This window comes from Rhinolophus ferrumequinum, chromosome 18 (genome assembly GCF_004115265.2).
Source record: "Rhinolophus ferrumequinum isolate MPI-CBG mRhiFer1 chromosome 18, mRhiFer1_v1.p, whole genome shotgun sequence".
NCBI classification, from domain to species: Eukaryota; Metazoa; Chordata; class Mammalia; order Chiroptera; family Rhinolophidae; genus Rhinolophus; species Rhinolophus ferrumequinum.
In genome coordinates this window covers 22,602,309-22,630,284 of record NC_046301.1, presented here as the reverse complement: position 1 = coordinate 22,630,284, position 27,976 = coordinate 22,602,309, and the positions used below count along the sequence as shown (strand labels likewise).

The 27,976-nt window shown below is 33.1% G+C and overlaps 1 protein-coding gene across 3 annotated transcripts in view; it reads left to right on the top strand.

The window, feature by feature from the left end:
* Window positions 1–27,976, top strand: part of LRBA (LPS responsive beige-like anchor protein) — a 575,445-nt gene that overhangs the window by 136,124 nt on the left and 411,345 nt on the right. For all 3 annotated transcript variants that reach the window (XM_033134087.1, XM_033134086.1, XM_033134088.1), the window contains 5 exons: window positions 262–709; window positions 9,583–9,716; window positions 18,462–18,540; window positions 20,045–20,178; window positions 27,157–27,218. In XM_033134087.1, the coding sequence (XP_032989978.1) occupies window positions 262–709; window positions 9,583–9,716; window positions 18,462–18,540; window positions 20,045–20,178; window positions 27,157–27,218 (857 nt within the window). The remainder of the gene's footprint in view (window positions 1–261; window positions 710–9,582; window positions 9,717–18,461; window positions 18,541–20,044; window positions 20,179–27,156; window positions 27,219–27,976) is intronic.

Here is a 27,976-nt window from a genome sequence, read left to right as displayed (position 1 = left end):
TGCTATCCATTGGTATGTCATGTTCAGTTTGGAGGGTTTTCTCAGGTATTTTGCTATTTTTTATTTTGTTATACCAGCTATTTTGATTATAGATGCATTTATTCAGTACATTTTATAAATTATGTACTTTATTTTTGCCGTTTAGAATGTGCCATATATTTCATAATTTAAAATAATATAGATGACTTTAGGACCGAACGTACCTTTTTAAAAGTGGTTTTCAGTTTTTTTATTTGTACTTTTCTTCTGTTTCTGGGTAAGATGTAGAAAACACACCAGCAGCATTTAGCCCGTTAACTCCAGCATCAGCGGAAGAATCTGAAAGCACATCATCTGCCCGAAGGAGGGACTCAGGCATTGGGGAGGAAACAGCTACTGGCTTAGGAAGCAACGTGAATGTATCTCCCCCTCCAGCCTCTCCAGGGGTCAGCGCAGGCCCAGACGCCATCAGTGAGGTGCTATGCACTCTTTCTTTAGAAGTCAATAAATCTCAGGAAACCAAAAATGATGGCGGAAATGAGTTGGATAACAAGGCTGCACCATCAGTTCCAGTTTCAAAAAATGTCAACGTAAAGGACATTCTCCGAAGCTTGGTTAACATACCAGCAGATGGAGTCACAGTGGATCCTGCCCTTCTGCCCCCAGCCTGCCTTGGAGCTCTTGGCGATCTGTCTGTGGAACAACCTGTGCAGTTCAGATCTTTTGACAGGTACTGTAAATAGTTTTTAGTTTTCGTATGCTTGTATTGATAAAGTATAAAGAGTTGAAGGGTAAACAGGAATTTAACCCTGCTACATTTTATAGCTTCAGCATTAAAAAGGGATGTTTTAATCTAGTTTGTAAAAACGACAAGGATATTTTTGTTGTATGGTTTGTATACCATTTCAAATTTTTATTTATCAACATATCAATAGGACGATTTAAAAATAATTTTAATATTACACTGGTGAGTTGTATGTTAAATATTTCATTGGTTAAAATTTAAAATCACCAGTGCTCACAAATGACTACCTTTCACTCCCTTGCTGTCAGTACTGTACCAGCCTTTGTGATAAAAATCCGTGGATTCCAGCAGACTCAGGAATTCAACAAGGTGTTCAGAGTCTTGACAGCTTGAGGAAGCTGACAATGGATTCCTGACTTTGTTGGTTTTACTGCCCTAAGAAATTTTTTGCTAATTTACCTGATTTTCTTTATGTATTATTAAACTTTCTGAAATTCTATCTACAAAACTTGTATGTATTAAGAGTTGTTAAACATATTCTTTTCAAAAAACAATATTTTTATCTGAAAACAAGCTCTAACTTATATGGAAGTAGCCAGTGAAAAGAACTTTTATTTTTCCTGCGTCATTTGAAAGGAAAGGGACATAATACTCCATCCCTTTTGAATATTTTGTTCTGTATTTTCTATATAAGCACAATACATTTATCACAATAAGAAAATTAACATTGATAAAATACTACCTCTATTCTTCACCTACCTTTCAAGTTTTACCAGTTGTCTCAATAATGCCCTCTATTGAAGGGTCCAGTTCAGAATAATGCATTGTATTTTGTTGTCTCTTTCTATTCTCCTTCTATGTGGAAGAATAGTTCCTTTGTCTTTCCTGGAATTTAATGATCTTGATAGTTCAGAGATGATAGTGCAGATGTTTTGTAGACTGACCCTCACTTTAGGTTTGTCTAATGTTTCCTCAGGATTAGATTCAAGTTAACGCATCTTTGGCAGGAATGTCACGAAGTGGCACTATTTCTTCTTCTTATATTCTAACATGTGGCACATCGTTTTACTCATTACTGATGATGTTCATGCTGATCATTTATTAAAATGGTATTTTCTAGGTTTCTCCGCTGTTAAGGTACTCCTTGAGAAGAGCTACTACTGTGAAACTCTGTCATCCTCATCAGATGCATTCAGTTCATTAATTATCTGGCCCTATGGTTTCCTGTTTTAGTTAATGTGTTATAATCTGTTGTTGTTATTTATTTTGATGCTCAAATTGTTTCTGATTTAGCGAGTGGGATTCCCTTCCAGTGGGATTCTATTATCATAATTTCCCTTTGTCTGGGTGTTACTTCATTGCATCTCCTGTTCTCTTTATTTCTTCTCATCTTCTAGTTTTCTACTTCACATTTGCTGCGTGTAGGCACATTAGGTATCCAAGCTGGTTGAAATTGTTTATGGTAATTAAGACGCTCTGAAAGAACACAGGGGACATATAATTTTAATGGAGAATCTTTTTGCCATCATCCTCTGTTATTCCTTCTACCACTTAAAGGTTAGGTCAGTTTCCTGGATAATGAAATCGACAGTCTAAATTCAAGATAAATAGCATATTGGTATATCTATAATATAACATTATAGATACAGTGGCTGCTAGAGTCAAATGTTGTCTTTTTCTTTTTTTAAAATTTATAATACAGGGTTTATAATACAGGAGTTAAAATACTGACTTTAGTAATCAGACATGTCTGAGTTTGAGTCCTGGCTCTATCCCTTACTAGTGCATTTGGACAAGTTACCTCATCCTCCTGAGCCTCAGTTTCCCTATCCTTTTGTTGTGTAATACTATACAGCCATTAAAGAGAAAAAAACCAGAACAGTATTGGGACAGAGCCCCAGAAAGCAGTTTCCAGGCTCTCAGCCTCATGTGGAAGGGTGCTGGCTCGGGTAGTAGATGGCCATCAGCTGTGGCTGGTTGGCCGTCAGCTGTAACCATTGAGCCCTTGGCCACTAATATAACTGCCACGGCTACGGGAGGAGAGTAGAGGAGAGGGAAGGAGAGTTGAGGAGAGTCGGTTGGTTGGCAGCAAAGCGGACAGCAGGTCGCACATCATGTAAACCCAGCCTCCAGTGAGACCATAGTGGTATGACTTCCTTACCTATGGCTCCGTGGGTGTTCCTTTTTGGCCTCGCCACATCCTGCGTTCTTGTGTGGGGAGTGGGAGCTGAGACCCCGCAGGCTGCCCCGCACGACAAATGGCGCAGCGAGCAGGGTCTCCTGCATGACTCCCCGCACAAGTATGTATTGATGTGAAATGCTATTGAGGATGTATTATTCTGTAGCGCTTAGCATGAAGGAATCACTCAATAAATAAAAACTTAGCTATCGCATCTGGTGATACATTCAGTTACTGCTACTTTCTGTGTGTATGTATATACATATAGACACTAAATTTTTGAACTACATTACAGACAAAAGGATTATATTCCCAATATATACATATAATGCTAACCAATCAATAAAATTTATAAATCTTGTATCAAAAAATTAGTTAACTGATAGAAAAGTTGACAAATGACAAGAACAGGGTAGTTCGTATAAGAAAGAGAGATACTGTTAATATGTAAATATATAAAGATGGTCTACATCACTAAATAATGAAAGAAAGAAATGTTAAAATAACCAAGAGATAATTTCCTCTGCTTAAATTTGCAGAGATTTAAAACGATGATACCTAGAGTTAATGAGCCTCTGAAGAAACATTTTAATATTGTTGAGAAGGTATATTGGTACAATTTATATGAGGGACAAGTGGTAGTATTAATTAAAATTTAAAATATGTAAACTTAGCACACTTCTAGGAGTTTATACAAAAGATACAAGTATAAAATATTTTCTGCAAAAGGAATTTCATAATTAAGCTAATACCTCTTGAGCTTTACTGTGTGAAGTTCTATTCCAAATGCATTTTTTAGGTAGGTAGATAGGTAAATAGATACTGTTTTTATCTTTACTTTATAGATGAAGAAACTGAGGCAGAGGGAAATGAAGTAGGGTAAGCTCTTCTGCTGATGAATGGTGGAGCAAAGATTTTGAACCATGGTGACTGACTGTAGACCCTGTCATTTGAATGTGCAGTGCAAACATACTTGCTAATCTATGAAGAATTGGTGACATATTTTATTTCTATACATACGATAAATACCATGCAGCCATTAAAGAGAGAAAAGAAGAACACTATTGATGTGAAATGATATGGAAGATACATTATTAAATGAAAAAAAGCAGTGTACAAAATAGTTTGGAATTTATGATCTTTAGAAAAAATATGTATGTTCACACATGCCTCAAAAATATATATCAAATTGTGAATAATAGTGGCTATATTTTGAGTGTGGGAAGAGGTATAAATGATCAGGTTTTTAAAGTATTGTCAGTTTTTATAATTTATTTAAATTTGTATTAGTCTTAGATTTAGTAGTCAGAAGTGACTAAGGGAGGGTCGATTTTAAATTTTAATATATCTTACTAACATAATCAAAGAAAGTTGTTTTCTTATCATTGTCCCAAATTTCATCTTTTGGCATATATTTCTTTTTAAATAGTGTAGTAATTAAACTATGCCTTAGTGATGCCTTCAGTGCGTAGGTTATATATAAACTTACTTAGGGAACCATACTTAGGTAAAACCTTTTAAGGGGTGTATTGAAAACAAAGGGGAATGTTATTGATAGCATTTTTCAGGATGTTATTTGGAACTTACATGTCTGGTATGCATTTAGCATGTTGTCTGATGGCAAGCCAACTGCTCTGCTTACCCCCTCTTTTTCTTAGCAAGAGACACCTTTTGAAAACTATTTTCATACAGCTGTAGACCACTGGAATATCTTTGGGAATTTCAAAGCATCCCTCTGATCATGTATTTATCTCTGGAATGCTGTGTCAGAAATCACAACTCTCCTCATATCTTAAGAATTATCAATTCCCAAGCAATAGCTGGAAAGTTTAGAGTAACAGCTTACATGAGTGGAACTTTGCTGAAAGGCTGCCAGGTTGTGGGCCTTTGTGGATGGCAAGGTGTTTGTGTTCATTCCCATGCCAAAATTCTTGCTCTTATCTAATTTGAAGATCCTCTGTGGTGATTAGTGGATGCCAGGGATTTATCTTGATAAAGTTCAAGGGCTTGTCTGGCTTTTCAACTAGATCCTTAGGGACTAAAGTGCTAGGCTTAAAATGCTCTCCTTTAGGGAACTATTTGCATGTTAAATAAAATAACATTTATGTGGAAGCTTGTGATACTTGAAACTGATAGGATTCTGAAAGGGAGCTTCTGAACGTTAGTGTCTGGAAGACTCTGTGGCTCTTTGTTGTTAATAAATAAAAATAAACTTTCAAAAAAGTCTCCCTTGTTCATGTAAAAAAAAAGTGAACAGTGTTTATGCTTTCTTTTTATGTGGAACCTTAGGAAAATTCTTTCTCATCTGTGAAATGGGAATAACAATGTGGTACTTACCTCATGGGTGATTGAAAAAATACATAATTCAGATATGTCCTTAGCATAGTGCCTCCCAAATATTATTCATTAAAGTTAGTGAGTTTGTAAAGAAAGAAGCTATAATATGTGAAGTTTTATACGTTTAATATTTGGGTTTTAATCAACAGTTTGGAAAAATAGCTTACCTAACTAAAATGTTATCGGTCTTCCCAAATCTTTATGCCAAAGAGTTGAAAATGCTTTTTGTTAAAATTAATAACACATATTAAAAATTCAGAGTTTTTTGTGTTTTAGATATTAACAAGGATTTCAACCTGTTTCTTTACTAGAAACTTAAGTTGTTGCCTGAAAATGATGCCAGCAGTATCCCTAGCATATTGACTGGCATATACGCTCTCAAAGTTGTGTCAAATGTATGGGGTATTTTCTTTGTGTTTTCTAAAGCATTGTATAAAAATGTGAAATGCTTACTTAATCTTTACGTGATTAATTTTCGGTAGTGGTAAATTTAAATTTTGAGATTATTTGTAAATGATAATGTAAGGATATGTTTTGCTAGTTACATGCATAATGTATATGATAACTTACACGCATAATATATATGATAACTTAAAGATCCCCTCTGTTGAAGATTTCAGTCTTTTACATGGAAACTTTATAATAATGAGAACATTTTAAAATTTTGGAAAGGGAATGAAAATATCCTGAAATCTGCCTAGTGTTTAGTGTCCTTTTACTTGGATTACTATGATTTTAAATTTTCGTTGTTTTTATGTCGTCCTGAACTGAAGCATTATTATTATATTTCCTCAGAAAAGACTTGCATCAGTCAATGAATTTGGAAATTGATTAACTTTATTTCTCCGTTATGTACTACATACATAGCCAGGTTAAAGAATGCAACGTTTTCCGTTTGTGCAGAGATATATTTTTGTATATCAGTAGTAGTACATACACAATTTTATATTTTGGGAATCTCTACTATCATTTCATGTAGATGATTGTAATATAGAATTATGTTTAAATGTTAATATGATTGTGGCAATAATGGTTGTATAACTTTGTGAACATACCAAGAAACAATTTAATTGCACAGTTTAAATGAGTGAATTGTGTGGTATGTGAATTATAGCTCAATAAAACTTTTTTAAAAAGGCCAATATGAGGAAATAGTTCAAATTAGAGGCCCCAAATTAGACAAACTTGGACTTATTCTGCCATTTACTTTAGCAAGTTACTTTACCTTTCTGAGCTTTACTTTTTAGTTTTTTAAATGGAAGTAATATGTGTGTTAGGATTACCTTGAGAATTGAATAATAATTTTTGGCGTATGTCAGTGCTTAATCATAGCAGCTATTAATTTATAAGTTTATATCACAGGATTGTCCAGGAGTGCAGGAGCAGTGTATTACATACTTGGACTTGGAGAGTCTGGGGAGGCTTAACTTTGGGCAAGGTTTTGAAAGATGAGATGGACATTTGCTGGCAAGCTGGACTAAGAGGAAGGCCTCTTGGCCAAGGAATAGCAGATACAAAGGGTTGGAGTTGTGAAATGGTATAAATTCTCAGGAACCATAAAAGCTAATTGCACAAGTGTGTGAGGGATGCTGGGTGAAACGGAAGCTCATGTAGGAAGTCACACTTCAGATGTGTGAGGAATGAGACTACGTGAAAGATCGTGGACAATAAATATTTACTGAACTGGAATAAAGAATAGGTATTACTTGTGATTTAAAACATTATCAATGGCAGTAGTTTAAAGGATTAGAAATTAGGTCAAGTTCTTTTGTTATCTTTAATCATGACATCTTGGAAAAGAGAGATTGTGCCTATTATGGAACACCTGTAGTAAATTTTTTTCTGTCACCAGTTTTCCACTGTTTTATTATAAAAATGTTCAACCATACAGAGAAGTTGAAAGAATTGTACAGTGAATACACACAGACCACCACTGAGATTCTGCAGTTAGCGTTAAATAACTAGTTGCTTCAGCATGGAATTCTCCATATATCCATCCCTCTATCCATCAATCAATCCTACCTTTCGATGCATTTCAAAGTAAATTGAAGGCATCAGTTCACTTTACTCTTAAACATTTCAGTATCCAGAGCTCTAAGTAGAGATCAATACAGATTTTTAAGGTAAAATGTACATACAACGAAAGGCACAAATCTAAAGTGTAACATTTGTTGAGCTTTGACAAATTTATACACCTGTGTAACCCAAATCCCCGATCAAGATATCATCAGTCTTGAAAGTTCTCTCATGTGTCTTTCCAGCCAATGCCTGTCCCCATTCCTTAGAGGCAATTATTATTTTGATTTTTTTTCTACCATACATTAATTAGTTTTGCCTGTTCTCGAACTTCATATAAAAAGAAATGCAAAGTTCGTGTTCTTCTGTTTAAGACTTCCTTCATTTAACATAATGCTTTTGAGATTCATCCATATTAGGTTTATCAGTGATTTGTTTCTGAGTATTATTCCATTGTATAAGCATACCACCATGTTTTTATTCATTTTTCTGCTTAAAGGATTCTGGGCTGTTGCCAATTTTTGGCTATTATAAATAAAGCCTCTCTGAACATTATTGAACACATTATTTGTGGACATAAGTTATCTTGAGAAAAGTCCTCAAGATGGGAATTGCTGTTGCCTAGGGTAGGTTTATGTCTTAAATTTCAATTATAGAAAAAAGTTTCACTTTTTATAAATACTATTTTTTGTTTCTCCTATTAATACTTAAATACGGTATGAGGAAACTAGATATTGCTGGTCCTTTATTTTGGGAATGAATGTGAAAGTAAATTCCCCATATTTCTCTTCCCCATCTCCCCCCAAAATAGGTTGCTAGGGAATAGGTAGCTACAGATTTTCTTAAATAATGCATCTCTGGTTAGAGTAGGAAATAACAGAACTTACATTTTGTATTTTCTGAATGTACCACCAGCACACGTGTACACACACACACACACACACACACACACACACACACACAGAGGTCGTATCTACTCCCCCTAAAGTCAATAATCTCCATCTGATATAAGCCACCATGATTTAAGCACACCATTTTGGATTGAGGGCTCAGGTGGCTGTTGCTTCTATTTTTTAGTGTATAGTTAACATTGGCAGTCACCCTTATAATGATGTGACACAAGCTACCTCCAAGTACATTGAATAAGCCATGCCTAGCACAAGAGAACTTGATTTAATTGGCAACAGTGTTTGAGGTCACATGATAGGCACTGAAGTAAAACGGAACCTATTTCGCTTTGTATTACCTATTTTTGATGCAACAAAAAAAACAAAATGTATTTTTAAAGTACTGGAATTACATAATTTCCACTTTTGAATTCATTTATTGGGATCAAGTATCTTAAGTAACTTTATTTAGAAACTGAATACTTTATTTAAAGCTGTTAAGGGAATACTTGAAGCTTGCAGTTACAGTATTGTCAACAAAAGATGTGATTAAATAAATTGAATGTTGAAGACTTTAGGCTTATGGTTAACACCAGGTAATTAAAAGTAAGCACTGCTGTGGGAGTGCATTATATATCAGCTGTCCTCTTACCTCATTAACTGGGTTTTTGCATGTTTATGGAGATAACTTCAATTAAAAATGCCTTTTAAGTTATGCCTACTAAGGTATTTTAGTTACTATTTTGGTATAAAGTATTACACTTTAATTGAAATTGGTATATCATAAATACCTGTGTTTGAATAATGCACAAGATGAACAGATTTGATTATTTGTTATTTTTGCATCTAGCTTTTATACCTAGGCATTGTTTTTTTCTGTATAATATTATCAAGACAGTCTTGGGGGATTAAAAAGAAAAACTTGGGTTGTATACATGTTAAAAAATGGTTTATATCTGCATTTTTAACCTTACAAAATTTGTAAGGTTTTATGATTTCAAATTAGTGGCGCTTTAAAATCCTTGTGGAAGCATGTTGAGTTTTCTGCTTCAATTCTAAGGTTAAGAGAAAGTTAATTACTTTTCCACTTGAGTGACAAATTCCTTTTTTTATGTACCTTTGGTTATATTTTACTTAAGTTAGAAAATTAAAGATGATTCTAAATGTAAAGAATATTATATAGTAAATTAATAACTGTTAAAATGGATTATATTTTCATAGAACATTGTCTTTATTTTTTAAAAAATTGAAATGTGGTAAGTATGAACACCATTGAAGAGATTTTTTTATTGAGAGAATATTCTAAATTGTATATCAAAATAGAGATAAGAAAAAAATTAGAAAAATAAGTTAATTTCCTAGTTTCTATTTTGAAATTCATGTAATTAACTTGCGTGATCTTCTGTATTTTAAAATCTATTTGCTTTCTTTTATTACAGAAGTGTCATCATTGCAACAAAAAAATCATCAGTCTTACCTTCCACACTTACTACAAATACGCCTACCAATGCTGTCAGTGTGGTTTCTTCAGTAGATTCAGCCCAAGCCCCAGATGTGGGAGGAGAATCACCTGGTGAGTTTGTTATCAGTGTTCAACAAAAAAGTTTTTAGATCCCATTTTAGCAAAGCTTAAGATTTTTCATAAAGTTAAGACATTTTTTGTTAGGCATAAATCATTATCCTTTTTTATTATACCGCTGATTGTTTAATGATTTTCTGAATAAATTTGAGTAAATTAATCAAGGATTTCAGTATTTTCTCCGCAGTGTATGACAAATTGGATGCTACTGGCTGGTGGATGAATATATGAATTAATGATAGATAGATTACCACACTTTTTTCCTTTCCCTGCACTTGAGAAGATTTGTACAGATAGTGATTTATATGAGAAAGTTTGGTGACATTTGGTCTTTTAATCTGGTTATTAATTGTCAAATGTTTATGTTGTAGCCAGTTGTTTTCTGTTGTATATTGTTCTGAATTAGAGACTTGGAAAGGGAATACTGCCCTGAAGCATGTCATTCTGACATTCGTCATAGTGATATAATAATTCCTACTGCCATTTGATCTCTGCCCATCTCTCTCTCTCTAGTCCTTCTAAGTGTAAAAAGCCTTTTGGTGTATACATGGGTGTAAGATCCTAAATCCCTAGATGTTGACTGGAAGCTTAGTTATAATATCAGGTAAATTTGAAAACTACGTGATACAAAAATGACCAACTTAGGACAAAGGGAATGTTATTTTATATAAGTAGCATTTTTCTAAATATTGTGCAGTTTCATTTTTTTAAAAAAAGAAAAATACTAACAACTAGATAGTATACCCCCAAAAGGATTCATTCTTGTTTACTCTAGAATGAGATTGATGAAAAGTAAAAAGAATTTTGAAAGCATGACTAGGTGGATATTAAAATCAGAAATTATGTTTTTTGTTCATCTTTTGGGATACCTCAGGCCTCCTATCTGATGTTCTACCTTTATTTGATAAAATAGTTTATTTGATAAATAGAATAGTATATTTGATAAAATAGTTTATCTCAGAGTTTTGCTCCTAACTAAAGTGGAAGGTACAGAGTTCCCATCTACCTTCTCAACCCTTCCTCTTTCCCATTCTCCTGTTACTAACATCTTGCAGTAGTATTGTACGTTTGTTACCTTTCTTCATCATTATCTTAGTGAGAAAATATAAAGAAAAATAAGTGTAGAACTCTATCGGATCCGATTTTCCTTCTTCCTTATTGTTCCATTGTACTCTCATGTTTTTCTTTTAGTTCGGAGGAGAAACAATTTGATAATCTGTTTTGGGCTGGTTACTCAAATTTCTGTTCTTCCACACCCATCTAAAGCCCTTACAAAAAATGAACTGTGATTTTTTTTTTTTTTTTTTAGCCCAGCACCCTGGGAAAAAGGCAGAAGTTACTAATATGTAAGAAACTGTGTGCCATCTTTCAAATTCAGAAATAGTGAATTCCTAGTAATTTACCTGAGCAAATGTAGTAATTTCAGAGGTTCACAGTGCCCTGAGTGAAGTTTTTCATCTTATTTTGAATATATTGATCTATAATTACAGTTTATGGGACAAAGTAAGTAGAATCTTCTGATTGCTTTTAAATATATTTTTCAAAATTTAAATCATGCAATCTTCAGAAGAAATGAACAGAAAGAAAGCTGAGATATATGTGTAACATTTGATATAAAAAGAGTATAATAAAATTCTTTCTGAAGCTAGATTTTTTTCAGTAAATCCATTATAATATAAAATACTGACCCTGACGATCCATATACAAAATTGCAAAGTAACTTGCTATCTTGAAAACTGTTGTTATTTATTCCCAAAACCCCACAGAACTCTGTATCTATCCCTTAATGTATCTTTCCCCCTCCATTAGTAAATTTTGTATAATGTGTGGTAGTGGCGTTTCTAAAATAGTTTCACGGTTTTCCATTTGGGGCTAGAATTTTAGCTCTTTCTTCATCCTTCTTAGCTCCTCTTATTTGTTTAAAAATAATTCATTTCTTATTTTTTTTTAAAAATTTTATTTCAGGTGTACAGAACAATGTAATAGTTAGACATTTATACCCCTCACAAAGGGATAACCCCTTCTCCCCCAATCTACTACCCCTCTGACATCGTATATAGCTGTTACAATTCCAGTGACTCTTTTCCTTATGCTGTACTTTACATCCTGTGACTATATATATATTAAATTACAGTTGACATTCATTGTTATTCAGCTTCAGCTTCTGGTATACAGTGCAATGATCAAGCACCTACACCGTCCATGAAGTAGTCTCCCTAATAACACATGTGTTCATTGGATACCTTATAGAATCTTTACAACATTATCGATTGTATTCCCCCATTGTCTTTTATATCCCCATGGCAATCTTGTGATTACCGATTGTGCTCTCTAATCCCCTCACCTTCTCCCATTTCTTTTTAAGTCATTCCAAATATTCTTTGTGGTGATAGTCTTTCTTGTTATCATTTGTTTTGGCTTCCATACCTGACTCTTCCTTTCCTTTTTCTCTTTCAGTGTGGTCTTGTCTTGTCACTGTTACATAGTTTCTCCATTTCAGTTTATTACTTCATGTCCAGCCATTAATTACTGCCATATACATTACTGCCTTGATAAGAAAAATCTAATCCAATCTAGTGTTTTCAGTCATCCTACTTCTTACTCTCCTGCAGCCCCACGTTAATGCTATTGACTATCCATAGTTGCCTTTGTACCCTGTTCCCTTTTAACTTGGAATCCAAACTCCACAAATGAAGTTATCTGTTATCAATATTTTTAACTGACAGATTTTGGTTTTCTTTTTGGTAGTTCTCTTGATTTAAGTTATTTGTCATTAAAAAAATAGACCATTTATACTGAAGTTTATTTTCCTTCTGGTTCAGGCAGGATTGGGGATAAAATGATTTATGGTTGAGTTGGTGGTTGTAATTGCATGCTAAGTGGCGCAGTGTATTACTGCAGATCTGAGTAAGTTGGGTATTAGTCTTGGTTTGGTCTTGGATTGTTTTCTGTATATGAAAGTGCAGTTAATATCTGTCTCTGTGGACCTTAAACCTATATTTCTTGGGATGATTTCACTTGTGAGTAGCAACAAAAACACGGCTTAAATTCAGAAATAGATGATTGGTTAATAAAGAATATACTTGATAGTACATGGTACATTAGCAAAAATGAAAACTTATTTGGAAGAAACTATGTGAATATAAAACATAAAACATGGGTTTTGTAGCAGAAAAATTTAAATTACTTGGAAATTTTAACATCAAACTGGGATTTCTAAAATTTACATATGGTACAATTAGAGAGAAACTAGGACCAGTTAGACTTGGATTCCAGAAACAGACTTAGAGCTTGTGAACTTTATGTGAGATCAGAGATTCTTCTGTCAAAATATTATCACCCAAATAATTTTATAATTTTGTAAGAAAATTGAGGCTTTGTACATTTAGATTTTAAAAATGTACATTATTAAAACTGTGATTAGTATACAAATTTTAATTATCATACAAATTTCAGAATTTAGTTAGGATAATATCCCTTAGCTTCTATAGCATTTTATTAGCAAAAAGTATCATCTAATAACAATGGCAAATGTATCTTAATGGATGAGATAGTTATCAGAGACCAAGGTATACCCTTTGTATATGCAGATTTCAAAGAAAACTAATAGAGAAAACAGTTTTTAGTAAATATATGAAAATCTGGAAAATTTAAAGTTACTTAGCAAAGGTTTAATTTCCCAGAATACAATACATGTTAAGATGCTGTTAACTCTTTTAAAAATATGCTGTGGTGGTTTTCTACCATAATGCAAAGCATAAATGATAAAACCAAATTAAAGCTAACTTAATAAAGGAACTAAATTGACCGTTCTTCAGTAATTTACGTGCTGGGTGTTTGCTAATTTGCAAATTTATTTAATAACTTACTACTTACTACAATATTAGGCTCTATTCTGTTTATCTGAGCTATGCATGTTGTTAATTAGTATGTTTATTTTTAATGTTAAAAGAAAACATTTGTCTTATATAAGATTTGACTCAAGAGACTTAATCTTGACTCATTCAATAATTTTTTTTTTTTTTAAACTTAATGAGTTTTTACTGGGTATATAGACTTTCCCTCCCTGAACTGGTCTAGTATGAGTGGAGAAAGGGGGTGGGGGAAAGAGAGAGGGAACTTAAAAAAAAATTCAGTGTTTAGGCACTAAATATTGGCATTTATTTTAACAAAACTTTATTGCAAAGGACATTATTATTTAGATCCTTAAGGATCTAGAATAAACAATTGGCTATTCCCTGGGTACATGTTAGACGGATGATCTATTTGCATTTTCCCTTTTGTTCTTTTGAATGTCTGGAAAACTGTCACTTTGAAGGAGCCAGTTTATCAGTGAAAGGATAAGGAAAAGATAAGTCAGTATCATTCCACATGTTGGAGTAGCTTCTGCATTTACATATGTGTGACCATCTGTTGAAAATGTTTAATGTTAAATTAATTTAAAACAGTACATTTGTCATACATTTATGATTTTTACCTGAGTTGAAAATACGCAGACTGTATTTGGAAATTACATTTTCTGTCTGGCTGGAATGAAGGACAACTGGTGTGAAATTACTAATATATTTAGTTTATTTTTTCACGTGATTTTTTTTTTTTCTTACAACTATTGCTAGTTGATTTATTTATCTTTGCTGGTAAAATGTCGTCTTATGATTTAAAAAGGTCACTTTGCGAACATCCCTTTCTGCTATACAGTCTCTTTTAGGTTTGAAAATTGGTTTTATTTCTTAAGGTTGTGTCAGGACAGCATTTTATGTTATTGTTTGTTTTAGAGCCATCAGCGTTCTTTGTCTTCAAATTTTTAATATGCATTTCAGCTCATTAAAATTAGGGTCAATTAGCATATTAAAAGCTAATTTTGTTGTACATACACTGCCCAAAGCCTCATACAAACATTTTCTTGAGATTTATTACTTGTGTCTTTACTTAAGTAGATGGGACCTTAGGTATTCCTTTTTATCAACTTTAGAAATGTTCACAAAAAACTACCAATCGTTTTAGAGATGTTTGATATACTCTAAATAAAGATGGTCTGTAAAAACTACCACCAATTAGAAAAATAAAGCTCAGAAATATTTAATTAATCGCTGGTAATAGAAGTCAGGGGCCAGCCATGGCTCAATGATCATACTGCTGTCAAAAATTTAGAAAATCGCAAGTGTTGCTGAGTGTAATAAAGCTGTCTGGTCTCTGAAGTACTTTATTGAGTGTTTTGCAGAAACAGGATTGGACCTGAGTCTCAGAAATGGGTGACTGAAGAGTGAAAAAAACTTTTTCCACTTCACCTTGTTTTGCCCTCTAGTTTGAAATTTTATTGTGAGAAATGCAAAAATGAAATCTAAGGATAGTGTACTGGGATTTAATATATGTTCCTTTAATAATTGTCAGTATGAAGAAATGTGTACTTCATTTTAAAATTAACCCTATGAATTAGGATAGATTACATTGAAGTTTGTTAGAGTTTTATGTATAGTTAGCTCTCAGTTGAGCAGGATGGTTCAGATAGAGTCAGCAGTGAGCAAAAATCCCAGGAAAAAAAGAAAAGTCACCTCTAATTATCAAGGGAAGGGGAAGGAAATGTGTTGTGGAAAAGAGAGATTCACTGTGGATAACTTCATCTTGTTGTAGGAATATGCTCCCTTTGAGAGGTTGGCTTAGTAATTATCCAAAGGTTAATTGTGGAAGATTGCTGTAATGCCCTCTCCCCCAAGCAACCAATCCTGTGGGGCATCAAACAGTCCAGATTTCTGGATTCTTCTGTTTGGCTGAGACCTGGTAATCAGACCGCTGATTATTGATCAAGTTCTGCCTAAAGACCAAGCGTGTTGCAGGGAAGGTCAAGGTGTCACAGATCCTTGCTGTTTCTTAATCAGTTAAATCTACAAAATCCCTAGTCAAAGCCTGGCTGTGTTTTTTCTATAGCCAGAATTAACTTTATTTTGCCTTCGCTAAAAGAGCAAGTTGAACCAAAATACACAGATAAAATTGAACTGAGCCTGAGGAAATTGTGGGAGTGGTGTGAGGCAGTGACAGGCTTTTACTAAAAGTATTTTTTTTTGTAGAGGACAGTGGCTATTTACCAAATGTTTGCGGCGATATTTTGTTTTATACTGATCTGATAAATGAAATTGTTGGAAATCTACTTTTTATAACAAGTAAATCTGGGATTGATTCTTTGCTTTACAGTTTCTAGACTTTCCCACAGATATTACCTTTGGAATTTTAAGCTTTTATAGTGAATTTTTAAAAAGGTACTTTATAAGTTTCATGTCATTTAATTTATCTGTACTTACTGTCACATGAATAATTGTTGAAGAATTTGGGTGTGTTTTAGCCTGAAGTATACTCTAAAGGAAAACATGATAACTTTAAAAAAATTATTTCCTTTTTAAATTTATTGGGGTGACATTATATAATTTTCAGGTGTACAAGATTATAATTTGACATCTTTGTACTCCTTTGTGTCCTTCCCACCCAAGGTCTAGTTTCTGTTAGCATATATTTAACCTCCTTAACCCTTTTCACTCTTCATCCTTCCCCCTCTGGTAACTACCATTCAGTTGTCTGTATCTATTTTTGTTTTTGTTACTTTTTGTTTTATAGTCCACCTGAGTGAAATCATATGGTTTCTGTCCTTTTCTCTCTAACTTCACTAAGCACAATACGCTCCATCCATGTTGTCACAAATGGCAATATTTCATCTTCTTTATGGCTAGTAGTATTCCATTGTATGTGTGTTTGTGTATGTGTGTATGTGTATCTCACATCTTCTTTAACTTAAAAAAACATATTTTAAAGGCATGGAGTAGAAGGGTAGGAAAAGAAGCTATCATTCATTGTGTGTTTACTGTGGTCCAGGCTCTCAGTGCTTTAATTTAATCCTCACGATAATTCTGTGAAGTAGGTATCACTATTAATTTTACAGATGAGGAAAATAAGGCACAGAGAGCTAAAGTAACGTTGTCCCCGGTCACATAGCTAATAAGTGGCTGGCCATTACTGCTTCCCCAAACATTTAAATCACATAACAGCCCTTAAGGGTAGTTATGAAAGAAACTGGCCTAACATTGATAGGGGTAAGATTCAATTTGAAAACTGTTTAGTTGTGGGTGGCTGGTGAGGAGGTGTTTTCTGCCAGTGTACAACATATTTTCTAAAAAAAAATATTGGCAAGGGAAGTTACATGAGAGATTGATGGTTGAGATAGCTTGAGAGTTAGCACGATTCCCTTTAGGTGTGGAAAAGAAAGGCTCTCGTCTTGGATGACCTGACATTTCTTTTTGAAAGCAGGAAGGGAAATGGGTTTCAGGCTGAGGAGAGTGGAGGAACTTTTATATTACGGGAATTTAATAGGAAAGTAATATATAGAAGGCTTGACTAAAAATCAATAGCATGAATCATGAATATATAGTAGAGTCACTCAGAAGAGCTCTAGACTTTTCTTCTGTAATGTCTTGTAGAAATGTGGGAAAGTAACATTGGAGAATCCATCTTAGGTGCTTTGCATTTTTAAAATTAAATGTCCTTACAACCCTGTTAAAAACATGGTATTTCTATTTTCTGTATCATGCTGGTACACATGGTTAAAAGGGAGGATTCTAGAATTCTGAATTGCAAAAAATTACTACAAACTTGAAAAGTTTTTGTACTGAATAATAAAAGGTAATTATCATTAATTATATATAATGAATAATTACAAATCATAAAAAGAGTCCTATTAAAATGCTCAGAAAGTCAGAATAGTCTTTTATGTTTACTGTTTTGTTTCCAGTAAATTGAGAAAATACGTTGAATTTTACTAGTGATCACAGAAGTGTAAATTATTTATTCTTTCTTCAGGGCAATTTGGTAATGTGTGTCAACATTTAAAGTGTGTGTCTATTGACCTCCAGTAAGTTACCTCAGGAAAATAAAGGAATGCATACAGATTTGTGTAAGCATATACAAAAAATTGATTATTGTGAAAATTGGGAACAACTCAAATGAACTTCCCTAAATTTGGGTTGGTCTGATGTTTCATGATTAGAAACAGATTATTTTCTTCTCTACCTGTTCCATAAGATTTCTACCAAAGAAGTATAATCTAATTGCATGGTGCACAATTTTAATTTGTCACATATTGATGATGACTACTTTCATCACTTGATTACAGTTAACTGCGAGGTTTCTATAGTGTAAATTTACTTTTTCCCTTTTACAATTAGTAAGTGTTTTGCAGGGAGGTTCTTTGAAATTATTTAAACATCTTGTTCCTCAAATTGTTAACTTATCATATCAATATGGCCTATTGGCTTCCTATTTTATAAGATGGGTTGTAATCAGTTAGTATCATTATTTTGATGCTCATATTGTCTCCATTTTGGTCAGTGGGAGTCCCTGCAAGCTGTCTTCTGTGTCCTTGTGACATATACGTTATCATTCCATGCGTAGTTCCTTGTTTTCTAATAAACAAAACTAGATGTTTTATACTCATTTTGTACTTTTCTTCCTCAGATCTTAAATCACCATGTGTCTTTTAGTGGAGAGTAGTATTTAGAAATGAAGATCTGGATATTAGGTGTTAGCGGCTTGCTGCTCCCAGGTCCTCTCAGTGGACAGAGCTAAGGACTATATATATAGGTATATATGTGGATGAGGGTGTATGTTTTACATACGCTATTACCAAATCTCAGATTTGGCTGCATTGCTTATATGTGAAACCAGAAAATTCCTGTAAATGGTTATTTTCTTTTGTAGGTGGTAGATCATCTAATGCAAAATTGCCTTCAGTTCCAGCAGTTGGTTCAGTTTCACAAGACCAAGTTTCCAATATGAGGTATTTGAACTACTAACTTGGACATTTGTGATTTATTCCTTTTGATGGCTCTTTAACAACAATTTATTATTATTTTTAAACTTTTGTTTGTTTCTATTTTTAAAAACTTACATGACATTTAGAGGCATGGGAATATTTTAGGAGTTCCTTTTTAAAGGTAATAAGATGTAAAAGTTTCATGAGAAGCAGCTGTTCGTGATCAGTAAATTCTACATGCATAACAAATATTTAGTTACGCACATAGTAGCTTATGGCTTATGTTTCATATGATTGTAACTGAAAGTTTAAAATTTGTTGTTTCTCTTCCATAAATAAATGAAAGTTAAAGCCAGTCAACCAAAGCCACAGTGATGCTGAATTATAGATAGATTTTTACTGTCATTAACCTTGTTTAATTGGGAATAATTCATTTCAAATTGTCATTTGGAATTCTGTGAGTGTTTTCCACCACAAGAGGTCTTGTGGCCAGAGTTCTCGGTCCTTCTTACCACAACTGGGAAATGCACAGCACTGCACAGTTATAGGCTCTTAGTGCTGCACGTGTAACGTGTCGCTTGCAGTTGTGATAATCATCGGGGAATAAGAGGCTCGAGGAGATAAGTGGGAGGAATAGGATCATGGGTAGTACCTGGGAAGGGATGGTTATTGACAGTAGAAATTTCTGGCAGCTTACCATTTGGTACCTTCAGTCGCATCTCTTACTGGAATATGAATAGGAAGCATTCCTGGTGTGAATAGTAGTTAAGTAGTGGCTGTTTGTGTATAATGTTTGGCTTGTAAGTTAGAATCTAAAACTGCTGATACCTCTGAATTTCCTAAAATGCAGGGGGCTTGTTTTTTTAATTTATTAAATATATATGTATATGTGTATAAACGTGTTTATGTATATACACACTATATGTATAAATATATACGCATACTCACAAAGACATATTAATGTATAAATTGAAATCATTATAAATGTGCCAGTAAAGTATACTGTTTTCAAATGGAAAGTTTTTCAGATTGCATTAGAAAGAAGTTGTTACAGAGATAGACATTAATGAAAAAGAACATAAACAGATTGTTTCAGTTAATAAACATTTATTGAGTCTCTATTCTGCAGCTGAGAAGTTATTAATAGAAAGGAAGACATAGTTCTTGAACTCCAGGTGTTGATGGTTTAGTGGTGAACAGACAAATTTGGTGAAGACTTGATAAAATTTGTTTAGGCTGTCAGGGCTAACATCAAGTGCTCTGAACTGACTAGTTAAGACTTCCAGTAAGAGTGGATGTTTGGAGTGGTTGTTAACCAGGTTGTTTGTCAGGGCTGGGGGTGGCAATACAGGACAGAATGAAAAAAGGATACACCAGTAGAAGGAATGGTATGCATAGCAATGATGAGATTTTAGGTAGTTTTTAATTTTTCACATAATTTTACGTTTCTATGTAAAACTCATTTTAAAAATTAGAAAATTGATAAACTATAATGAATAGTTCAGGTAATTTAACATCTTTATATTAGTATTACAGAGAGGCTTGAACATGCTTTGGAAAAGGCAGCTCCCCTTCTGCGAGAAATTTTTGTGGATTTTGCACCTTTTCTTTCTCGGACACTTTTGGGTAGCCATGGACAAGAACTGCTTATAGAAGGAACAAGTAAGTGATTTTTCTTTATTTCATTTTATATACTTAGCATATATATCTATATATATGTATTTACACACACACATATTTAAATTTCAAGATTAAATCTTAAATGGATATTAAGAGATGCATAGAGTTTTATTATTTATGTTTTCAACTTTTGACAAACCTTCTCATATCTTTTAAAGGATATGTTATGTCTCATTCTGATTTGTTCATTTTTTATCAGTAATTTGGATGAAGCAGAATATTGTGTATTGAACTGAAGAACTAAGAGTTTTTTTTTTTTTTAACACATTAAAATTACCTATGAAAGTAGAGAATTGGAGAGACCAGTTTTACAGTTATTAGTGGAAAATTTACCTGGGATTTTACTTGAATTTAAGATCCATATATACAACAATGTATTGCCACACATTAAGAAAAATGAAGAATGTGTGATTAATCTCTATTAGTAGAATTATTTTCACAAGCAAGTAGAAATAACAGTAGCATTATACTCTATCCTGCTTATATCGTACATGTATACTGGGTCTTTTCTAAGTAGTGTATTTTGAGATTGTGTCAAACTTGGTAGCATGCAAAAATAGATTGGCTGAATGTTTTGGAAACCATGCTATTTATGAAATGGATGAGAAGTATTGGAACATTTTTCTTTTTAAATTTTACGTAGGGCACTTGCCATGTAGTGAGTGTCTTGTTATTAAAGAGGGTACTTCAACCAAGGGAAGGTAGGCTACGCCTGAATTTCCTCATAATTAGTTCCATGGAGAACAACTTTCAAGCAGTTCTGTTTTGAAGCTTAACCAACTGACATCAATATGTTTTCATCCCTATACTAGAATGTTTAAGGAGAAGCTAGAGGACTGTCATCAGTGATGATTTAGAATTGAGATTTTTGCATTCAAAGTGTTTGGACTAGATGTTTGTTAAAGGTGGCTTGTCTGTGTCCATGGTCAATGTTTTAGGAAAAGACTCTTACTCGTATATTGGCCTCAAGCTGAAAAATCATGGGAAAGCACAATTATCTGTACTCCATTCTCTTTTAACATCAACTTACAGCTATAGTTACTATAATATTTGGCTGGATAACCGTCACTAGGAGATCTCCTATGGAATTTCTTAAAACTTGCTTTGCCCCTCTTTTGGTAAAAATAAGGATATTATCGAAATACTAGGTATAGATAGGTTAATAGTTTGTCTGTATCTAAGTGTTAACTATGGGATATCAGTACTTTATTTGTCCCTTGAAATATCGGTCTGTTTATAAGTAATAAGCTTTAGCTAAAATAGGAATTTAATTATCATGTTTGGGGTTAGATAGATGGAGAGTTGGTGATGATTGATCTCATTTCCATATAGTCAAAGTAGCATTGAATTTATTTGAAAAAGAAAGTTCAGGTTTTAGAAATAATTAAGTTTGGGTGAAAATTTATTTTATCTACTGAAGGATATAATTTATTCAGCCATGGCTGTTTGATATAATGAAGTAATAAAATTTGAAAGGAATTGAATTGAAAAATCAAAGGACTTTTCTTTATTTATACTTCACATTTCAAACATTTTTTAAAGTGATGTGACAACTTATCTATATTTTATTTCATTACTATGAAATAAATGTATTAATTATAGCCTCTTGATGTAGCAAGACATTGTTATTTTTTACTTGGTCTTTGAATTTTGTAAGATTTCCCACAAAATGGATCACTTTAGATACTCAGAAGTATTAAACTTGCCAATTCTAGATCCCTTAAAATTTGGGTCAATTTTTTTACTAGTAAATTCTGATACAATGATAAGACGAAGTACTGTGGCTCAACTATAATCTCAAGCAGTGCTTACTCATTGGACTGTGTTCATAAAAATAGCAAAGAAATCTAAGAGTTTTTAATGTATGTTATGTATGTATTTTAAGTTGTGAGTAATTTTTTGCGTGGTGGCTTTGTGCACTATAAAATAAAAGTTTTGAGTGGAGGTAATCGCAGCTTTGGCACTGTACAAAAAGCATTAAACTAAAAAGCAAGAGGCCTTGGTTTTAATTCTGCCCTTGCCAGTGACTAACTGTGTGACCAGGCATTGGCAAAGTTATTACTTAAATTTATTTTTCTATTAAAAATTTTTGAATGACTGCTTTAAATATTTGTAAAATAGAAAGTACAATATAATTGGACTTACTATTACCAATTACCCATGTCATCTTTCTTTTGCCATAATTGTTATTATATTCACCTCCCGTTATTTTGCTTCAGTATTTAAAACAACCCCAGATGTCATGTTGATTCACTCCTAAATAATTCATAATCCATGTAAAAAAGGTATTTTCTTACACAGTCATAAGTGTTGCTATTACAACTAATAATTATAGTTCTATAATGAAAGCTAATACTTAGTTCATATTCATCTTTAAAAATGTCATTTTGTAATTTACTTTTTTGTCATTAAGATCCAAACAAAATCAGTTTATTGCATTTGGTTGTCTCTTAAGTCTTTATTAATGTCAAATAGTTTCCCCCTATTCTCCCTCTGTTGTCATGCTATTGATCTATTGAAGGGATCTGGTTGGTTGTTCTGTAGAATGTTACATATTTTGTCACTCTGACAAAATTCCTTCTTGGTGATGTCATTGATGGCTTCTCTATCCCTTGTATTTTCTGATGACTTGAAGTTAGATTTAAAAGTTTAATTGGACATAGTACTTCATTTGAAATCAGCCTAGAGTCATATATTTTCTGATTGTCTCATTTTTAGTGATATTAACCCTCATTTCAAGTAATTATAACCCGTTTATAAGGATTGGTTATTTTATTTTTTAAGAGGTTTTCCAAAAACAAGGGAAAATTTACTTTAAAAAAGTGTATTCTGTCTTAAAATTATCGTATTTGAGTTCATTGGACACTTTTTATAGATCTGAGATTCATTATGGGATTTAGTGATCTTAATTTTCCTTATTTTAAAGCATTTTTCTATTTTGTCATTACTCATCAATTATTCCCAATTATACTAAGGACTAAAATAATAAATAAGAAATCAGAATAGTAGAATTGCTTCTAGAATCATAGTATAATAGGAAAAAAATCATTATTGGATTACCGTTAGTTTCCTTATGGCGTTGCCCAAAGTATTCATATTTTAAGAAGATATAAATTTGTTTTCTCAATGGGAGCAAAAACTGGTGTTTGGAGAGCGCAAAAATATCTTAGGTATTACAATGGGTTTGTAACCCTTCAGTGGACCACATTATATCTATACAGTACATCTTTAGAATTAGTTTCGTGGGGGCACAATTAAAACATGTTTTGAAATGGCCCTTTAGGGAGGAAGCAATACTGCAAAAAAGGTTGACAAATACTGTAGAAAAGAGGTCTGTGGATACCATCTTTGTGGCCATTTTTTAGCTGTCACTGAATATAGTTAAGAATTCAGAGTTTTTCATTTTCTGCTCATAATTAATAGGTGAAAAAAACTGACAGAAGGAAATAGTTTACAATTATTATACCATCTGAGGATGAATTTAAAGAGATAAGGAACAGTGCTCATACAGTTTACCAAACTCAAGAATTCATTATTGCATAATATATGTCTGTGGACAAAAAGGAAACTGATTTTCTGAGCAGGTCATTCAACAGGAAGGACTTCATTCTACAAAATTTATGCCATGTTTTGTGATAACCTGAAACATCTCATTTTACAAAAAGGCACGTGATAGTTTCCTTCCATTATTTGTGATAATTTTGTACCACAATTTACTTGGTACAGTTTCTAAGAGAATAAACACTAAAGGCAGGTAGGTACATACAGGGAGATGATTGGAAGGAAAAGTTCACGTAGAAATGAAAAAATTCAGTGTTTGTAAATTGAAAGAAAATATTTTGCAATTTTGGAGGATAGAAGATGGCTGGCTTCTCTTCAACAAAATTTTGAATGATCCAATTTTTCCAAAGTAAAGTGTGATGATGTAAGTCAAGCAGGAGGACTGGAACTAATGATAAGCTAAAACTTACTAGAAGTTTATTTGGAATTTGGAATTAGCATTTACAAGATGGGTATGATGTTTACAGATTCGTGAGAACAGTTAGTTGTTTCCAAAAGATATTTGCTCATTCAAAATATGTACAATACCTTCAACACCAGGAAAATATGGAGTAAATTAAGTTTATTATGCTTGAAATCTTGTTAAAATTTTGAATAATGTTTATCATCATCCCTGTATCTTTCTGTAAATTATTGAAGGTGACTTAAAAAATATATATATATATTTAAAAAGTTGTTACGTTCTAAATAGTAAATGCTCATGACTGTTTTTCATGGTATATTTGATAGTTTAGATAGATCAGTGAGTTCAGATGTTGCTAGGATGATATCTGGTAAGTCATTTACTAGTTCTAATTTTAGTGGTAAGGAAAAGCAATGGTAATAGAGGTGGGATAATCTCTGGTGAAGAAATTGCAGTGGTCTTTGGTCTAGAAACTCCAGAAGAGTATAACATTTTGGCTTTGGAATCATGGGTTTATCTTTTTTGAAGAGATTAACATTCCATACTTTTGAAAAACTAACCAAAAATAAAACCAAACTCAACCCAACTGTTATACTGGGAGGCTTTCAGTGAGGTCAGATTATGGGCCTATCAGTTCTCAGCGTGCAGAACCTTGTTTGCTGTCTGCAATTTATAATTGTATTATTAGAATTGGGGCAATAATCGTGTGTGTGTGTGTGTGTGTGTGTGTGTGTGTAAAATGCAAATTGATACTCTGCAACAACTTACAACTTTACTCCAAGTGTTTTACAGCGTTTGGATAATTCTCAGTCTTACTGTAACTCTGAAGACAGATTTACTGGTTGATAGTTTATTTCTTGCTTTTACATACTTGCAAGCAGTGTCACCCAGAGGCACAAATTCAGGTAAAAAAAGTAGATCTGATTAAGTTGTGCAATATGATATCAAGTTCCTTATTGGGATTGTCTCCTATGACATACTCCCAAGGTAATATATTTGTGTTCATAGTATCAGTGCCATTTAGGCGGGGAGCTTAATATGAGGTCTACTATAGGGTATCCTTTGCTCACTGAAGTTCTTTCTTATTTAATAAAGCATTCCCCTGGCCTCACTCCCCATCCTTTACGAATCTATAAAACCCTACTCCAGAAATATATAAACTGTTCTAATCAAACTATAAAATGTTATTTGACATTTTACTATCATTGAACACTCAACTTATTGTTCAGTGGATATATCTTTGCTGCATCTTCACATCCAACTAGGTGTGTTGGTTTCTTCTGGTTTGCTAACCTTTATTATTGAGAAATACTGTAATACTGAAATAATTTTTTTGTAAGTATATAAATATTGAACTGTCCTATGAAATGTTGTAAAGGGGACAAAAAAAGCACTTGTAAATCTTCCTAACTTTGCATGGCCCAGGCCTTATTTATGTTAGCGTTCATTATCTGAGTAGAAAAGGCTGAACCAGATCAGGGCCCAAATGCTTTGCCATAGAAGAAAAGTTGGTAGGAATTCTGGTTCCTCTAGAATAGAGCAATAAGGAATAATAAGCTAGTTGTAGAAAGATCTGAATTTACTCACTGGAAGTAGTGGCTTTTGAAGTTGAAGTATGTGGAACTTCCTGTAGTTGGGTCACATTTTACGAAAAGTGACAAGGTTTCCGACTAGCAGAGGCTACACCAGCAATGAGAGATGGAGTATTGCCATGCCTTTTCTTTCAGCCTTGGCATTTGCCTGAGGAGCTATGTTCGTTTTAGCTCTACAGAAACCATATTTTTGTCTAGTTATGACCTGCTTGCTTTATGAAACATGTAGATGTTCTATACCCTTTTTTCATGTCAGTGCTGACATTATCACCATCACTTTTATATTACATATTTTTTTCAGACATTAAGAAAAATGGTTCTAAGTTTTCTAAAAAGCGAAGGGGATGAACACCCTGTTTAACTTGAATGCTGTTTGTAAGGCTACATACAGAACACCAACATGTGCCATCAGTAGGTATGAGGCATCATGACTAAAAGAGGAAAGAAGAGAGAACTATAGAGCAAGAAGATTAAAGAAAGGGTTAGGATGCCTGCACGAACTTAAATGGGGAGAAAGAAAGAAGGTAATTCTGTAGCGTGTATAGGACCACCGAGAATTATTTTAGTTGTTACACCCTGGAGCCTAAACTTTTGTTTGCTTAGAAAAATATAGGATAAAAACAATTTTTCTGATTGTTAGTAAATATAATTTAGTAATTTGGTGCTTTTAATTGTTGGCATTGCTTTTTAAGATACTGGTTATCAGATGTTCTTTGGACTATTTTAGGTTTTGTCGGTAATCAAAACTAAAGAATTCTTTAGATAACTGTATGAGTTCCTTCCTGAGATAGTTTTGTGAACCGAAATGAAACATAAAAGAGAAAATGTAAATGAATTCATAAGAAATCAAGAATATATAACAGACAACGGCTTGCACTTCTGTTAAGGTTTAGTGTGAGGTCATAGGTCAAGGTACTAATAAGAGTGTTTGGGATGTCTGCTGCCATGAAACAAAATGGAAACTTGATTGATAGCTAGAGGGTTGAAGGGAGAGAGTGTGGTGGAGAAAGCAAAGGTCAGGGAGCCATTTCCCTTCTCTGCATGTATAACAATCAGCTCTCTCCAAAACAAAATGTAGATGATATTGATCAATATGGCATATGTTGTGCACATTTCTATAAGTATTGTGAAATGTCATTATATATGAAGTCGTAATAAATGTTTTAGAAGTTGGAAAGCTGAAATGAAACAGTTTACCATAAAAAATTGTGGTTTTTATGCCAAGTTTAAAGGAATTACAAGGTACCTTATTTCATCAAATATCATCAAATGTGTGCAGATTTGGTTCTTAGCAAGATGTTAAATTTTATTTTAAAACCCAGTTTGGACAAAGTTGTGTAACAAATCCCTCATATTTGTTTTTTACTTTGTAATTATTATTTTTTTTAATTCTCTTTAAAATAGGTCTGGTTTGCATGAAGTCCAGTAGTTCAGTTGTGGAGTTGGTTATGCTACTATGTTCACAGGTGAGTGACAATATATGCTGAATTAAAATTGAATTCCCACATGAATTAATTTTGCAAGTAAGTTATTGTTTTATTAGGAATTTTGCTATGATAGAATTTCGAGTTTGTGGTTTTAAAATAATTTTGTTTGTGTTGAAAATGGATTAGTTCCTGTCTTTGATACTAGCTGATAATTTTGAAGTTGGTGCTGAGATAAATTGCATAGGTGAAATGGAAAAAGAGGTTTTTAGAGTCACATTAAAAATGTCCAGATCAAATGATCTTGAGATGGCTAAATTTCTTTACTGTGTGTATTAAGGTTATAGAATCAGATTTATTTCTATACCTTCTGGAGTGCCACTCTTGACTCCCCTGGGAATGATGGTTTTACTTCCCTTTTGTGCCGAGGTTATAAAATGAGTGATAAATAATTTTGAATTCTTGTCATTGCTAATTATTTCTGACATACAGAGTAGATTTGGGAAAACATCAACAAAAATATGGCAGCCATCAAAATAAGATGTAGTAATAAATTCCTAGAAACAAAATTACTTTTAGTGATCAGAAACCTTATACCTCATGTGGTAAACTTTAATGATTTTTACAAAACTTACGTAAAAATCATGTATCCTGTGATGTTTTCTGTTTTACAATTAAACAGATGAATGTTTTTATTGTGAGTTTTCTTTGTCGTCTTTTAAAAATGGTATCTTGCTGGTAGTAAATTCCCCTACTTAAAACTTTAAAATAGCCTTTTTTAATAGGAAGGGTATTGGTCT